At 33.9% G+C, this 18,900-nt stretch overlaps 1 protein-coding gene across 1 annotated transcript in view; it reads right to left on the bottom strand.

Annotated features, from left to right (window-relative positions):
* Positions 1–18,900, bottom strand: part of ERBB4 (erb-b2 receptor tyrosine kinase 4) — a 1,176,406-nt gene that overhangs the window by 237,641 nt on the left and 919,865 nt on the right. The window contains exons 13-15 of the mRNA XM_059395472.1: positions 15,375–15,415; positions 15,111–15,265; positions 7,425–7,499 (exon numbers count right to left, since the gene is read on the bottom strand). Of these exons, the coding sequence (XP_059251455.1) occupies positions 7,425–7,499; positions 15,111–15,265; positions 15,375–15,415 (271 nt within the window). The remainder of the gene's footprint in view (positions 1–7,424; positions 7,500–15,110; positions 15,266–15,374; positions 15,416–18,900) is intronic.

Here is an 18,900-nt window from a genome sequence, read left to right on the forward strand (position 1 = left end):
GCAACACTATTCTGGGAAAAATAACAAGAATTGGTTTTGGTTTGGTTTGATTTGGCGCTTTGGTTTTCCCATTGGTCCTTTCTATCTTGGTGCATAGGACAATGTTGTTATCCACTCTGGGATTTGAATTTGGGACTTGACCTTTGGTATGTGGAATCCAGAGGTTCAAGAATGAAGATGCTTTGGAAAAAAAATTTTCTTTGTTCATTGAAAAAAATTTCTTTTTCATTTCAACAAGTAAACTTTTTATCGTAAGAGGTTTTTGTTATTGCTGTTTTATTTTTACTCTACTAAAAGCAACTATAATTATTCCATAAATGACTCAAGCATATGGAATGCTTTACTCTGGGCAATCGAACAGAATGCCATAAAAATTGCAATGGCTACAAGCATTCAGAAGTTTATTAGAGGTGGGTTTCCCTTTCCTTATCATTCATTCTTTAGTACTGAGTTACTGTGAAATTGCAATGAAATTATATCACTTTGCGTTTGAGGGAGGATGGTAGAGGAGAATGAAATCACTGTGAGGAATTTCGTTGGTAAATCAAAGAGCTCCCTGTTAATTAGCTCCTGCCTACAACATAGTATGGAAAAATAATTGTATGTTTATGAAAGAATGATTAGGTAGAAAGAATGATGAGGTAATAAGAAAAAAGCACAAAGAGAGCAATTTGAGTTAATATCTACCCATCATTTTATGTAACCACATCACAGAAGGGGGTCCCAGTTAATTGGATTCCTTTAGTTAAATAGGAAATATGAAAAAAAACACAAAAGATATTTAGGGTCTAATACAATGTATACCTAAGTTACATGAGGGATAATTTTGATTCTTTTCTGGATATATATATGGCAGGAATTAAAATAGAAACTTCGACTTACACTTAAAAAAAAAATCTTTCTGCTTGAGTGTTGTTCTTTTGACACAAAAATTGAAACAATATTTTAGTAGAAATAATTGGTTACAAAGTGCAATTTTAAGAGAATCTGCACAATATAATTCCAAATCCATTCAATCAATAGTATTTGGCTATATAGATAGGAAGGCATTGCCTTACAACTTTCAGCAATTTACTGATAATTTTTGTGTGAGATGTTAGTAGGGGACCAAGTCAGATGCCATTTTTTACATAGATAGGTGATAGATAAATAGATAGATATGGTTATAAATATAGATATGTAAATTTAGTAAAGTAAATATATAATAGTAAATATATAAATTTAGACATAATATATTTAGTTCTTAGTTCTTTGAAAGAATGAAGTACTTTCTCTTTATTGTGGATTATATTGTTCATTTTGCCATATCCGCTACTTTTTTCACTTCCTCTGCATATGTCAAAACATCTCTAAATGTAGTATCTACAGAAATGTTTGCAAGGGGTTTGTATTTTTAGTTGGATGCAATTTAGATGGCTCTTAGTGAGGAGGTTTTTGTTAGAAGTGAGTGTTAGCAGATAGAATTTAATACTTCCTGTCTACTAAAATCCCACATTAAAGTCCTGAGTAATACTGATAATATACTTCCACCCCTAAATTGTATTTTATAAGAAAATAATTCCAGGGTCATATCTTGGAATAGCACCTGTGAAGTACTTTTAAAACTATGAATATTTGTCTAAAGGAAGGGGCAGAGGCTTCAGGAACATATTTCACTCATTTGCTTTCATTTTTAATAAAAAAAAAAAAACTACTGGATAGTCAGTAATGAATTCAATGAAGCTTAAGATGCTTTGAGATCATAGAGTATAAGCAGTCCTGATCTCTTTACAAATCAGCAATTAATAATTATAAAATATTATAATTTCTATACCATAGAAAGATGCTTATAGGAAAGAGTGAAAAAAGTATTCATAATGGATCACTCAACCCACTGAATTTTTCATCTGACCCTTAACTAGTGTAATCAACATCTTACAGTTCAATAATGCTATGTTTAGATTTTTTTTTTTTATTACAATCCTAAAGTCAATGCTCTTAAAAGTCTCTTTTGACTTTCAACCTTAATTGTGACTTTTTCTGGTCACATTTTTACAGTTAGTAGGTTTGAGTATAATATTAATGTTTCTAGGATCCGTAAAAGCTTTGGTAACAATGTGTGAACATTTTGATGTCAAAAGAAAGTCACTGATGCAACCTTATGCCACTAAACAGTTTTATTTAAAGCAACCATGTGCAACTATACAAACAGTAATTAACAACTATTTAGCAGTTTTACTCTTGTCTTGAAGTGCTTTGATAATTTTTGGTATTTTATATGTACTGGAAACCGTGGGACACAAATCAGATGGAAAAGAAGAAACTCACACACTCTCCTTCACCTCTTTGAACTCTCTTAAATTCAAAAGTAAATTTAATACACAGAATATGGGGGACTGAGGATAGACTTATAATAAAAAGCCTGAGTACTTTTATTTATTGGACTTAAGGATCATAACACAACTGCCACTCATCTAAGGAAACCATCTATGGGCTGTTTGACCATTTGATATGGACGTAAGTTATGAACTAAGTTCCTTGAGGGCAAAACAAACAAAGAAAAAAGATTGTTCCATTTGTGAAAGTGGTGCCAAGAATATCACATCATCTCTCTCATATATCACACATGGGTCACACTGCTAAAGGATAAACTGTTATGTGACCTCTTAGGTAATAACGACTATACCATAAAATAAAAGTGTGATATGGGCATTAAAATGTGACAGGAATATAAAACGTTTCAAATATCTGCCTATGTGAGATTTAAAGAATTATACTGATTTCAGTTACCTTATTTCATATGGTAAAGCATCTAGAATAATTGAATTGGAGCGAATAGCCAGATAAAAATTTTTGAACAGTTAGCCAGTAGTTTTCATAATTTCTGTCACAAACTCAAAAAAGAATTACTAGTTTAGATTTTGGATTGCTAACTAATATAAAGAAAGGTTTTGCTTATTGAGATGGACAAATGTGGGCCCTGATGGAGGAGAAACTAAGATTATAAAAAAAGCTTTCGATATATATTTGACAAAGAAACTAAAGTAGAATAGAATTGGACACTTTCTTCTATTGCAATCTATATGAAAATAGCTTGTGTGAAAGCTCAAATAAATACCATAAAAAGAATAATAAATGAAAACTTGCTGAACATATTTCTTTACAAGATTCTTGATGGAAAAGGGAGAACAGCAAAGGTCAATGCTATTTTTAAGGCATTTAATTCAGATAAGGAGAGTATGGAGAAGTTTGGAAATTCAAGTATTATTTTCATATTCTAGGAGACAACAGAAAAAAAAAATTCCCTCCTATGCAATCTTCCTGGAAGAAATTCCAGCAACAGCCTGTAAGGTAAACGGAGTGTGGAAAACCAATTCACAAATTGCAGGCTTGGGAAAGAATAACACTGCTTAGAAAATGAAAGTCGATCAAGATTGGAAACATTTCACCTGTTTTCATTTAAATCTTCAATCTTTTTTCCTGCTGGTTTAGGATACAGAATACAACATAATGGGGCAGCAGGGAGTAAGAATTCTAAATATTTCAAAGTGGCCACATTGCCATGCTCGATGCAATTTTCTGTGACTAAAAGAAAACTAGGCATTTGGGTAATCTCCCAGTTAAAACATGGTTCAGGAAACTTAAAAGAGTTATTGTCGCCCATGTGTTTTATCCCCCTATTATGTAAGATTTACTTTAATCAATTAAGAATCTTAAAAAAACTATCACAGAAGTTAAAAATGGAAAATGAACTGAAATATTACTAGACTGGTCCCCTGCTTTCAATTCAATGTGTACCTTTCAGAGACCTAAGCATTTATTGCAATAATAAGAACACAAAAATAAAGTTACTTGTTACTTACACTTCTCATCCAATCCATGACAAAATACTCTGTGCTCATATACACTTTTCCAAGGTGTCCAAGTTAAGTATTTCATGTCAATTCCAAATTGCCTTATAAACAGCCTGTGATAAGTCAACTAATTCTGACAAGTCAACACAACTGAAGGAGAGTCACACTGCTTTAAATTTAAGTTCAAAAGAGTTATTAAGTAAAGATATCCAGAGTTTCTAAAAGAACAATTAGCTCCCTCTTACCAATTTTTTTGAGATAATTATACTTAGAAGTGTGATACAAAATTTAAATGCTTAAAAGCTGAGAAATTTTGATATGTCAATTTTTTAGTTACTGAACTACTGGATTTATGCCCTACTGATAATAAAATACCAGTAGAACATAACCCCATGAGACTTCCAAAAAGATTACATTCCCAATATTTCAACTAGACACATGACTACCACCAGTGAACACAGATTTAGATAAGAGCTCCTGTACACTTAATCCTCATACCAATCATATGAGGTATATGAATTTCCATTTTAAAAATTACCATTATCATCCCCATTTTACAGATAAGAAATATGGTAGTGCAAATACCTGAACCCAGGCCTTCAAATTCGAAAACTTCTGCTCTGTACAAAGGCCTACAGGTTAAATGTCCTGCGAGTGATGAGCTGAATTATATTATCTATACTCTGTTACCAGACGTGGTTAGCAAATTGTGACAAAGCTAATCTGAATTAGGTGTTAGTTGAGACTATAGGGAATGGCCTAAGAACCTAGGCAAGATAGGATTGAAAATTCTCAAGCTACTTTTGTTTAAGTGTTGAAAATATTAAATCTATAATAAGATACACTATGATTTTGAGCGTCGAAAACCACTAGTGATCTACTACTACGGTTTTAACCCTTTCTCTGTCTCTGCATATGTCTTTACCTATGACACGCTGTTGTCCAAACCAGTGGCCCTCCTTAGGGCAGTGATTCTTAAGGTAAAGAAAGAAATATCCTTCCTTCCATCAAGGGACCTGCCATAAGGGGTAGAGAGATTTTTCCCTTCCCTCTAGGAATTATGTTCCCCCATCCCCAACATTTAAAATCCTTGTTCTATAGCAAAATAATATATCACATTTACTGTGATTTATCTGGGGAAGACACTATTCTATGGACTCAACCAATCCTCACAACCAATTTATAATCCTATTTTATATATGAAGAAAGTAAGTCTCAGATAATTGAAGGCACTTACCCAAGGTTAAATATCTAAAAATGATAGAGCCCTTGCTTTGGACCTAGAAAAGCTGATTCCAAAGATTAATCACCACTCAATCACCACATTATAATGCCTCTCCTTAGTTGGCTGGAATAATTATAAGAAAGTCATTAAATCAAATGTGGAAACACTCTTCAAAATCATATTATAGTGACTTCACCAAAGTCTCAGGGAGGAAAATTATTATTTTTTTTTAGGAAAATTATTTTATAAATACAGGAACAATCTAAAATGTATCTTGGTTTATAAAACTGAACTTTGGACCTTAGGCACTCTCTTTCTCTTTCTCTCTCTTTAGTCATTTTTTTCCATAATTTTAAATCTTGCTCTAAATAACAGTATTAACTAGTCTGAGTTGATCCCAAATGCCAAAGTGCCACTGTTGTATAAATCATTTATATCTACAGCACCCTTTTGAAAAAGAATTTAAATAACCTATTAATGAGACATATCACTTATTTGATTATTCTAAAAATTTTTAAAGGCTAAATAACATATGATTGAAAAAATATGACTATAATGACACAGATGAAGCTCATAATTATAATGTTTAGCAAAAGAGACCAGATACAAAGAATATATATGTATGATTCAATTTACATAAAGTACAAAAACAGGCAAACTGGTGTTAGCATTCAGGACAATAGTTACCCTTGGAATGGGGCACAAGAGTGTTTCTGTCTCTGGTACTATTCTGTTTCTCGATCTGGCTGATGGTTACATAAATGTGTCATTTAGAGAAATTCACTGAGTTTTATACCTTTATTTTGTGTACTATTACACTATATATGTTAAATTTGAAATAAAAAAATTATATCAAAAAGCAGCTGTCATTCTGCTATTTGTAATTTAGTACTACTTCCTCTTTTTCAAAAGACAGGATTAATTTGCTTCATAAAGAAAGTAAACAAGGAGTACCTGGGTGGTTCAGTCCGTTAAACGTCTGCCTACTGCTCAGGTCATGATCTCAGGGTTATGAGATTTAGCCTGCATTGGGCTTCATCCTTAACAGGGGGTTTGCTTGAGATTCTCTCTCTCCCTCTACCTCTAGTCCTCCCCTACTTAAGGTCATGCACATGCATTTTCTCTCTCAAATAAATAGTCCTTTTTTAATTTATTTGGCAGAGATCACAAGTAGGCAGAGAGGCAGGCAGAGAGAGAGAGGGGGACGCAGGCTCCCTGTCGAGCAGAGAGCCCGATATGGGGCTTGGTCCCAGGATCCTGGGATCATGACCTGAGCAGAAGGCAGAGGCTTAACCCACTGAGCCACCCAGATGCCCCAAATAAATAGTCTTAAAGAAAAGGAAAGCAAACAATATTTCTACATAACATTGTAAAGTTACTCTTTTCCTAAATATGTTTTAAAAAGTCATATTTATTGAGATATAAATTATAGACACCAAAATTCATCCTTTTAATGTACTGACAGCACATACATTTATATACCCATCGCCACTGTCAAGATATAGAATAATTCCATCAGTGCCCCAAATTCCCTCATGTCCATTGCAACACTGCCACTGGCAACACTGACCAATTTCCTGTTTCTAGAGTTTTGCCTTTTTCAGAATGCTATACAAATGGAATCATATGGTATGTATTCTTTCAAGTCTAGTTTCTTTCCCTTAGCATAATACACTTGAGATCCATCCATGTTTTGCATATGTCATTGGTTTCTTTCTTTCTATTGCTGAATAGCATTATAGCTTCGGCTATATGTGATATATCACAACCGAAGAACACATGATAGTTTCTAGGTTTGGTGATTTTGAATAAAGACAGTATAAACATTCATGCATAGGTTTTTGTATGAATCTGAGTGATAGGTTTTGTTTTTTTCTTAATTTTAACTTGTACTTTCACTTGCACAAAGTATTTGCTGTAGTGCCTTTAGTCTACGGTAATTCTGAAGCCTAGAGAATACACCAACCAGCTCAAAATAATATAAAACCAGAAAATGAATCAAATTAAACAAGAAACAGCTTACAAAAATAGATCAACTTTCACAAATTCCTCTCTTAAAAATATTTCTTTTTGCAGTAATCACAAAATTAATAAGAAATGTTCTATTAAGATTCTAGATTAATAAATCAAAATCCTGTTTAAGTTGTATAAAGGTAAAATTCAAAAACTCTACTGATTTGGATTCTAAAATTATAACAAATAAAGAAAAGGGGGTTAAGAAATGTGGTTTGAAAAGTAGCATTGTATGCTATTTCATAACTCCCTAATTTAACATATTATAAATTTCACGCAACCGGTTAGTATTTTTTATCCATGATAATTTGGAAAGGATTTGAGTGACAAAATGGAAACATGGTAGATGTTACCTAGCATGTTGTGGTAAAGTGGAATGGCCCGTCCAAGGATAATAAATGCAGTCATGACTAGTGGGACCGCTACACCTGCAGGCAATTACAGAACAGAAAACATCATTCTCCATCCCCAGTGGCATGCACACACATGCACCAGTGCTCGCACAAGGAGCCTTGGAGGAAGAACATGGGAAGCAAGCACACCAAGTACCTATCCATCAGGCCGATGCAGTCTTCAATACTTGAGCCTATGCACCTGCAGAAGATCCAAATTTAAAAAATACAAGGAAAGAAAAATTAGTCATTGTTAAAAAAAGAATCACTAAGATAAACCTAATTGTTTCAAATTCTTAATAATGGTTTTTAGACAATTTGGAACACTCTTGAATTTAAAGTCAGTGAGAAGATTATTGCTTGATGGATACAGAGAAGTAAATTGCCAAAACCACCTAATGGAATGCAAAGAAACATGTCCACAGTAAAGAAAATTGGACCCTGTTTCTGTGGATAACTTCCAAACCCACATAACTCACTTCTAATACCTTGAATTCATTTGCATCATTCATGAGTATATATCTAGCTAAATAATTTGATATTTCGAAAGTTATAATTGGTTTCATGTATACAGTTTCTTCTAAAAGGACTTAAGCTTAAGTAAAACTAAAATCAATAAAAAAGGAAACATGAGCTATTTAGTATAATATAATAACCTGATGTTAATGCTCATTAAAGATTGATTACGGCAGAAAATGAGTTAACACATTTTAATGCTATTCTTATGGATACTTTACATAATCACATTATTCCATTCCTTGGTTGTGACTGTTTTTAAAACATATTTATCTGTAAACATGAATTCATTTAAAAAGCAAATTAACTGGTTTCACCACATTCCAGTTTATCTTGACACTCTCTTTTAAAAGAGCAGACAAACAGAAATGGGTTTTTAAACTGCCATCATATTTAACTGAAACAACAGCAAATAAATAAATACTCTCCAAGGAAATGAATATACTAAGAACCAGTTCAGTAAAGAATTTACTGAGATCAACATTTAAGTGGAATCATAAAAGTACACAAAATCCTAATGTACAGTCCGTAGAATTGCATTTTGAAGTATTATGGAAATATTGCTTCTCCCATCTTCCAATGGACTTAAATTGGATTTCTTTCCCTTCTCTCTCATCAAATACATATAGCTCCAGTGCATTATCAAGATTCCCTCTACAACTATGATTTATAGAACTGTCTCATTCTGCTGATCCCAATTTTTTTCCCCAAACTATAATTCTAAAACTGAAAAAGAAGCTGAAGTTAAAATCACCATATAATGAAATAATAAGATGCTTGTGTATAAGGCCAGGCTGCCCATTATATCTTTAGATAATTCTTAAAATTGGTGAACTAATATAACTATGTATAATAACAATTAAGTCACTGTTTCCTTGCTTCACCAATATCAGCTGTAATATTAATACTAGGTAGAAAGATGTTTTCTTTTTGAGGATTGGTTTTGAACTTGCCAGAAAAAAAAAATTCAATATACAGAAATATAGAGAACACACCATGAAAAAAGTATTTTAAAAAAGCAAATGGGAAATAAAAATAAAAATTTATAGCACATAGCATTGAATTAATATAATCCATAACCAAAACCATTTTTAAAATGGAGAAAGTAACTACTAAAAATGTTTCCAAATTGTCTTATATTGTTTTCTATTTATTTTATTCTGAAGAACTTATTTTTTTCTAGGTCCCAATTATATCTTCTTCAAAATGCTTTTTTATACAGTATTGCCATTTTGTAACATTAATAGTCTATTTCTTATTTCCAAGTAGATATACACTGAAAAGCCATGAATAGTTTACAATTTGTGTGTTTATAATAAACGTTGAAAGATAAAATATTTGAAAGTAAAATTCAACTTGAGGAGAAAGTGTGAATAATGAAAGATCTTTATTCATCCATTAAAAAAAAAATAACCATTTGCATGCCTACTAAGTGTTGCTATCTTCTAGGAGCTGGAAGGGAAAAAAAAAAAAGATGAATTAGACAGTTTTCCTGCTCTTAATGAGCTCACAATTTAATGAAGGAAACAGATGCATAACCAGATGTATATTATATAATGTGATAAATATAATAAGAGACATGAAAGAGTGGCTTAAGGGAGCATAGCAGAGGGATGCTTGGCTTCAGAAATTCATGGTAATCCTCATGGAGAAGACAGAATGCTGAAGTTCAGGGTGCTGAGAACCAGAGTTGGAGTAGCAGTGATTTCTAAGGGGTAAGGAACAGCAGGAATAAAAGCATAGATCTGAGGCAATGTAGAGTGCACATAATTCTGAATAGTCAGGGAGCAAAACATGAGGCAACAGGGAGAGGTAAAAGAAGCGAGATCATTAGACTGGAGTCAGAATTTGAAGGCTATTTGCTTTAGGGGCAAACTTAATGGAGAACCACTGCAGGGTTTTAAAGAAGTAAGGGATTTACTGCACTTGTGTTTTACATGGACCTCTGCCCTGTGAAGGCTAGTCAGGTGGGATCCAGGTAGACTGCTCTGGCACAGACTGTTTTAGTCTATGTAAGATAAAAAAGGATTAAACTTGGGAAATGGCAATTAGGACAGAGGCGGGGGGAGGGCAGATTCAAGAAATAACCTTGAAAATAAAAAATTAAAAATTAAAAAAAAATATATAGAGGGAAAAAGAGAAGCTGATGGCTGATCTGATGGTAGAAGAGGAAGAGTCAGAGGAATTAAACATGACTCAAATGTCCATCTATGAGAGTAGTAATACCATCAGTGAGAGAAGCCAAGAGGAGGAACAACTTTCTGTGTGTGTGTGTGTGTGTGTGTGCGCGCGTGCGCACGTGTGTGTTGGAGGAGGAGGGGTTGATAATTTCAGTTTTATGTATCTAGTGTGGTTGTCCTGCCTTTCGGTAAGAAATGTTCCTTGCCAACTGGAAAGAGGGATACTGTGGTGGTGGGGCAATGATCAGTGGTGATCAAGATAGCTGAAGAAAGATCTATGAAGTGAGAAAAGAGGAGCCTGAGACTCAAACCCAAGCAACTCCAATAACCAATAAATGACCTAAGATAACCTATGCCAAAAGCATGAGAAAATATAATTGAGTATGAAATCAGATAATTGCAGCATTGTGGGAGCCAAATCATGAGAGACTTCAGGAAATGGGGTAATTGTCAACGTCAGATGCAAGAGGTCTTGCATTTGTAATTGTCAATGTCAAATGAGAGGTCTCATCAAATAAGAATCACTGAGAGCTGTCTTTCTCCGCTTGACTTATTTCGCTAAGCATGATACGCTCTAGTTCCATCCATGTTGTCGCAAATGGCAAGATTTCATTATGATCTCCCTGATATGAGGAAGTGGTGATGCAACATGGGGGCTTAAGTGGGTACGAGAAGAATAAATGAAAGAAAATAGGATTGGGAGGGAGACAAACCATAAGTAACTCTTAATCTCACAAAACAAACTGAGGGTTGCTGGGGGGAGGGGGTTTGGGAGAAGGGAGTGGGATTATGGACACTGGGGAGGGTATGTGCTTTGGTGAGTGCTGTGAAGTGTGTAAACCTGTTGATTCACAGACCTGTACCCCTGGGGATAAAAATATATGTTTATAAAAAATAAAAAATTATATAAAAAAAAGAAAAAAAGAATCGCTGAGAGCATTTTAGTTGTCATTGTTGAGGTCACCAGAATTTCGGCTCCTATGAGTCGAGAAACAAATTGGACATAAGAGAATAGAGGCAAGGGAAAAGGGAGGTGAGTACTGAGGGGGCAGGATGTAGGGTCAGGAAAGTTCGTTGAGTGGATTCTGTAGGATATTTGAGATTTAAACATATTTACAAGCTGAAGATGAAAGAAAAAATGGAAGACAAAGAATAAGGGTAAGGCTGAAGCGGCCCCATCTTTTCTAAATACAAGTATCTATTTAAGGATGTGTACTCTATTTCAACTATTTTGACTTTATTTAGAGATTTATTTAAGGATGTGTACTCTATTTCAACTATTTTGACTTTATTTAGAGATTTATTAACTATCACTTACAATTTATATTGGTTCAGCAAGATCACAGAATAATGGAAACATTAAACTTTTGAAGAGTCAAAATCCCAAATATGAGATCAAAATCTATTTTGTACCACTCTACAAAATCAGTGGTACAAAGTAAAAACTTTACAGGAAAATCAGAAACTGTAACATGTCAATAAAAATATCTGGAATTCTGAACACCAAGATGTGTTGAACATTTGCCATTACTTACTGATTTATAAGTGCTTTGATGTATTCATATATCTAACATAGTTGAGATATTTTAACAAAATCTTAATTCTTTAGAATTTTGAAATGGAGGAGTATTTTTAAATTTTGGAATGGAGGGATATTTAAAAATTTCAATTAAAAGAGTATAGACAAAAATTTCACTCTTCTTTCCTTCTATCGATGAAAAATTTTTCAGTATATAAATTAAATAATATAAAAAGGGTTGATAAGAAAGATTAAGACATATAAGGAATTTAATAATATGAAACCATGATTCTAATATTAACAAACATATTCAATGCAAATTTTCAAAGATATCTAATGAAAAATAAATTTCCCAGTCCAAAACCGAAGTTAAATTGGTATTTATCACAGACTCAATGATGTTAGTGTAGAAAATGTAGCAATTGCCATTATAGAAATTAAATTACCTACTAAATTTAGTTCACAAGTCTTTTTAAAAAATTTCTATCTTGCTAATTTCAAATATGAAGATCATTCTTAAGTTTTAAATGCTTTCTCATCATTTTAAAATATGGGGAAGTGTCTCCGATGTTAAGATACGAATTGTAAGATAGAAAACTCACTGAACCATGACTCACTAGTGGTCAAGAGCTGTGTCTTACTCATTTCTTAACTTAGCTATCACTGTATCTCATACACAAGAGGTGTTCAATATAACCAAGCTGAAGAATGAAATCAGAAAAGGCTGCCAAGATAAAAGTCCTCTAGCTAAGGAAGGGAAGAGACATTGTTAGCTGACTCCCCAACCCCTGACCACCCCCTCTTTAGTGATATTAATGAGAATCTCCTGATAGGTAAGAAATAGATAACCTATTTTAAAGTAACGAAAGCACTTATTAGAGCCAATACATTTAATGTACTTTCAGAGTAATAAAAGTGCTTTTAAGGTATTACACACATAATTTTATTTTCAGAAAATCATTGAACAGTATTCAAAGTAAGAACTTTCCTTCTTAAAAAAAAAAAAAAAAAAGTGACTTAAGAGACTATTTCCATTAACATTGTTCTTGAATTATCCGGCTGACATAATATCGACATATAAAAGAAAATCTGTTTTCCAAAATTGGCATGGTGAGCTCACATTCATCCATAGGTCAATTAGTACATATGTTTAGGATTTAAAATAGTCATTTGTTACATCATCTTCATTGTCCCTTTGATCTTTCTAGGGAAAGATCTTATCTCTACATGCAATTTGAAGAGAAGGGACTATTTTCATAGAGCACCTCATTGCTTCACGAAAGGATCTCCAGGCACACTGGTGGACAGCAGTAGTGCACAGTGGGATTCAGGAATGTAGGATCTCTGGGGTTGGGACCACAAAACTTTCATGAAGTGAGTGAACTTGGACACTAAGGAGGATATTAGGAAAAGGATGGCAGGAGGCTAAATGAAAACACATACAAGAATCTTCAGGGCTCAATCAGTCATCCCAGAATCCATTTACCTTGGAAGATACCAGGGAATACAACATTCAAATTCTGTTTCACCATCATTCTGCAACAGTTGATTCAAAGACATTTTGGAGTTCCTAACTGATTTGGTTGGATTTGTTTCCTTTATACCTTCATTCTCCCTTTTTAGCTGACATTTGGTTTTTGTTGCTGTGGTAAATTGATCTCTTCATTGTCCCGACTTCTACATTCCCCCACTATATAGATGTTCTTTTATTACATAATCATGATTTAAAAGGGCTGAGAGGAAGACACACCAGCCATACACCCAGACTATGGCTCTGTGATCTCACTTTCATTTCCCTAATGGCTTCCTTGTAATTAGATTTGCAAAAATAGCAAAAGGTCTCATTTTGAATGGCAACAGCTGTTGACATCAACATTATATTGAATAATTTACTGGTTTAATTTTAGCTGCAAAACAATAAAACCCTCCTGTGGATGATTATTTGAACAGGCAAAGTTTTCTCTTTCTCTTGCTGACTCTTCTGCTCCAGGGGTGCCAGTTGTTTCTTCATGGAATACTCTTAACCCAAGTGTACCAAAAACTCACAAGGGGAGAAGTTTATTCCTTCTAGTTTCCTTGAAGCAAAGGTCTATGTGACTAGTTCAGTATCCTCAGTCTATGCGCGCACGTGTAAACCAATGAGCTGGCATTAGCTCTTCCAAGCTGCATTTGAATTTGAATGACAGAATGTTACTTTACCTTTTGAGGACCTGCCACTTCACAGAGTGACTTAAGCTGATTTCTTGACCTGGAGGAAATTGTAGCAGCATCTGCAAATTGATGTCCTCTTGGCAGAAAATGATGTTGCTTGCTTAACTTCTTCAATATCCCCTAGCAGCCAGCTCTTAATCTGGCAGAAAATCTCTTTATGGAATCTCATACTTTGCTGCCAGATATAAAGTACCCGAGATGATTCTTAACAACCAGTGTCTGTATCCGTACGTGGGTGTGTGCACTTGTGTGTGGGCACTTATAAGGGAGAAGCGGATTTATGGACAGAAGGAGAATAGAGTATGTTAAATTGTCCTCAAGTCTGAAATTAGTCATTTTCTGGAGGAAAGAAAAAGAAAAGCCCTTACTAAAATAGATTTGCTGTCTTTTAAAAAATTAGGTGTTGGAATATGTTAGATGAGTCACATTATTTCTTTCAGTTCAGTGCTTTTCTTCTTTCTGTAATATGTCTTTGTTTTTCAACTGCTATCAGTATCAAAGGTAACCTAATTATTATTCATTTTATAATGCATCCTTTTGAAACAATAGAAAACTATGTACCCATCTTTGAGTTGTCCTATAATGGTCAAAGAAATTCTAAGTTATAGGTTAACCTGCCATAGAATTACTTTCCCAAAATGTATTTGTGATTTTATTGATACACATATCACTAAGTTCTCCCCACGCACATAGACCTTTTTATCCTGTTATCATTATTTTGCATATATTTTGTTGAAGGAGTAATTCAAGGCAGTATTTTGCAAAGAGAGCTATCCTCACCTTCAATGGTTATAATAACGAAGAAACATAAACAGGAAGTTTCTGCTAAAGATATATGAAGCACAAATCTCAAAAGTCTGATGACTATCTTGTCTTTTCTTTTCTAAGATATCTTCAAACTCAAGTAAAATTTGGAAGGATTTCCACACTCCATACAAAGTATACTTGCCATCAGCTGCATAAAGGTGTCAACAAAACTCATTTAAGTAAGTGTTTAACAGAAATATCTGAAAGGGTATATACATTTGCTTGCATAAACCATTTTCTTAGAAGGTATTCCTCTTTGAATCATATTTACATATTATCATAAAACATATTAATCACAAAACACATTAACATATAGGTGAATAGAGTTTTATAAGGAAATAGTATATATTTAGTAGACTGTGTCAAGGGTAAAGATACCGTGTGACGAAGTCCTTGGCCAGCAAGGATGCTTACCCTTGGGTGCAGTTTGGATGACATGGGTGACATTCTCGATCCTGATCAGCATACTTGAAAATGAAACTGTTTGTCCCCTGTAAACCATCTGGACATTTTTCCACACAGTTCGGGCCATCCTTAAAATGGGAGCACTTTGTGCAGTTGTCAGGTCCCTGAAGTGCGAAAAACAAAACAATGGAGGAAGAAAAATGGATCTTGTTTCCTCTAGTGTTCATGTGGTTTAGTTCCTGAGACTTCAGTGAGTGGCCGATGGTCCCCTACGGAACCGGAGAGCGTTTTCGAAATGACCAATGGGGATGTCCCTATTGCGGCATTTCCAAGTAAAAGTGAGATGTAAACTTTCCTTGGGTTGTCCATGATTATTTGAACAACGAATTTTAAAACGTACTGTGGTTGAATTATTAGTAATTAGTTTGGGCAAATAAATTTCATCTCAAATCAGCTTGTGATCATGCTAAAACTCACATGTCTATTGATAGGGATTTTAGTAAATCACAGTTCAATACTGAGAGCACAATAAAGACACATTCTGATGAACAAATATCAAAAGCCCCAAATAATGAAGTAGGTGCATGCCAAAGAAAATTATTTGGAGAAACTTATCCAATAATAAAGGTGATAAAAATATGACCATAATAAATTTAAATAGAACTAACTCACTTTGTATATCTATGTTTATAATATACAATTATTTTCTAATATGCAGAATGCTAATAAGCAATAATAATATATAAATATGTTTAAATGTCATTTAAAAAGTAAACTTTAAAACTCATATTAAACATAAAAGAATTTTATGGGGTGCCTGCGTGGCTCAGTGGGTTAAAGCCTCTGCCTTCAGCTCAGGTCATGATCCCAGGGTCCTGGGATTGAGTCCCCACATCAGGCTCTCTGCTCAGCAGGGAGCCTGCTTCCCCCTCTCTCTCTGCCTGCCTCTCTGCCTACTTGGGATCTCTCTCTCTGTGTCAAATAAGTAAATAAAATCTTAAAAAAAAAAAAAACCCATCATATTGTCTTATTGCTATAGGGTCCTCTTTTCTTTGACTACTTTCTGGAACCTCTTCCCCAAAAGCTATATGTCCATATTGCTAGACAGTTATGATAGTTCACATTAAACACAATTTAGATAAACAAGATACAGTAAGTACAGAGGGAGATAATTAATTTTATTAGGTTTGTAATCATAAATTGTGAATTTGGGAGTCAACAATAACCAAATATTTCACAGAGCTATGTTTTAGTCAGGGAGTGTCCACTCACAAGAGTCTCTCTACATATGTTAATCCAAAAGCAGTCAGACATTGCAAGTTGGTGATACAAGACATCAGGAAATAAATAAATATAATATTTTAAAATTTAAAGATTGAGGTTGCTAATGAAGAACAGTGGCATAAAGAAGAAAAAATAATCAGGAGGAGGTTTCAGGAAATTCTGCGACTGGTGAGGTTCAATCAGGCACCTATTTCACTATTTTGATGTGAGACTTAGAGCTAAAAGAAAATTATCCTACAAAACCTAATCCCCATTCAATCTGAAGAGTTTGCTATTGGTAACTTCTTATTTCCTACCAAAAAAGAACACTTTACATGCTTCCAATTTTAACACCTGCTCATGGGTACTTAGGCATGTAATGCCATCTACTATACAAAATCATTTACTGTGCAAGTATGCTCAGTGGCATGACTTATTGTACAATACAAGGGACATGCTGATGTCTTCTTACAGAACACAAGAATAAAAACCAACTATGAGTAAATTAGGCAGTTATAGTCAAAATTAGAAATTAGGAATTATTTTTCTATAAAATTTTTCTGATGTAAAATAATATCCAGGTAAAATCGGAAGACACAAAATACTATGAAACTAAAATTAAAATCACACTTAATGTTCAAGTATACTTCAAAAATATGTTTTATATGTGCCCTTGTTTTTAAGCATCTCTTACCTATTTGACTGTATTATCATGATACAAAGCCTAATGTTCTAAGTTGACATAAGTAAAAAATGTCCTGATAAATCCCAAATGAAATGAAATGTAAAGATTCTCCAACTCATTTCCATAATAAAGAGATTTAAAGAAATATGTGCGTCTAATGCTTACTCTTCTATCATTATATTCCCAAAGCTCTTAAGAACCTAAGTTCAGTGAATGAATCAATAAATACAATGATAAAAAAACAGAGGTGAAGGCAATATTGTTCCTTATCTCTGATTTTGAGCTACCCTTGGGCTCACTTAGGTACCCAGAAAGCTAAAGAATAAGCTAAATCTTGATAGAAATATTACATTTTTTCCCTCAATGACAATTGATGATTTTCTCTGGTCACTACTGTGAGAGACAAGGCCACTATTCACCAGGATTCAGTTATCTTCGACTTCTAGCTACATGCTACATGGAAGACTGAAATTCTTCTCCCACCAGGAGTGAGGTATGTCTTGTTGCAGACAATGAAATTACGTAGAAGTGGTTTATGAGACTGCCAGGGCTAACCTCTCCAGCCTTCTCTTTCCCTGTTGCCATGAGGCAGGGATCCTATGCAGACATGGAAATCCCATAAATATAAAAGCATCTCAGAACACTAGACCATCACAAGGAGGAGGGCCGATCTGTAGTGCACTTTACATGAAAAAGATTTAAACATGTTCCTATAACCTACTGTAATATGGGGTTATTTGTTATAGCAGCACAACCTTTACTAACTTGACTTTAACAACTATTTCAGCTTTTATCATTCTCTTCCTCGATCTCTTCATTTACATGCTGCCTCTTTGGTTTATATTCTCATCTTCTAAAACTCTGTCAGATTTTCCTTACTTGTCTTTCTTCTCACATGTCTTTTCTTATCTTTCTTGATAGGAACACACACAGGAGTAGAGAAAGTAAGGCAGAAAGGATAAAGTTGTAAAATAAAAATAAAATAAAATAGTAAAATTAAAATAAAATAAAATAAAATAAAAATACCAAGTACAGACATACAAGGATATAAAATCAGGGGCTTGCCTTCTCTCAAAGCTAGCCCTCCCAAGATTATCCTAGATTTCAGTCACACTGCAATAGTATAATACCATCCCATTTTACATGTGGCTGTTATGTTCCCTGAAAACATATTATCCTTATTATTCACAGAATTGTTGCCTACGGGGACAGAGGAGGGAGGAAGTGAAATGAATGGAATGTAAAATTTGAGGCACTTCTGTAGTTGAGTCTCAGCTTCACAGCATATACATGGTTGACTTTTTGATGGAACTTTCTAATTATTATAGGTTCAGTTTCTTTATATTTTAAATGGAAAAAGTAATAGTATGCTTCAGATGTAACAGATTTGACAAATATGCATGTATACCAATTATTCTTAGGGAAATATGGACAGCTCAGGAAAGTGTGAGTCCAACATACTAAGTCGTAAGACCAGGTATGGGAATCCCAACCAGCTTTATGACTTTTTCCCTGTCTCATCACATTTTCACCCTCACAAAAAACTTTCCAGAACTTCTTAGGTATCTCAAATGATAGATGCCTATTATATGACACATAAAAGCACTTGCGTCTCTAGTTGTGATAATCAGTATGGAACCCAGATATAGGCAAAAACTTAACATAAATTGTAAAAACTGAAAGCCAAGCAACCTCCTAGTGAAAGCAGTTTGGGCTACTGTTTGAGCTTGGTCTAGCCTGTTTCTCAGACACCACAACCTAAAATTGTTCTTACCTGCTTAGCATTTCAAGGTTTACTGATCTAGTGACAAATAGGCTTTCTTTTTTTTTTTTTTTTTTTTTTTTTTTTTT

The sequence above is a fragment of the Mustela nigripes genome, chromosome 3, assembly GCF_022355385.1.
Source record: "Mustela nigripes isolate SB6536 chromosome 3, MUSNIG.SB6536, whole genome shotgun sequence".
In the NCBI taxonomy this organism is placed as follows: domain Eukaryota; kingdom Metazoa; phylum Chordata; class Mammalia; order Carnivora; family Mustelidae; genus Mustela; species Mustela nigripes.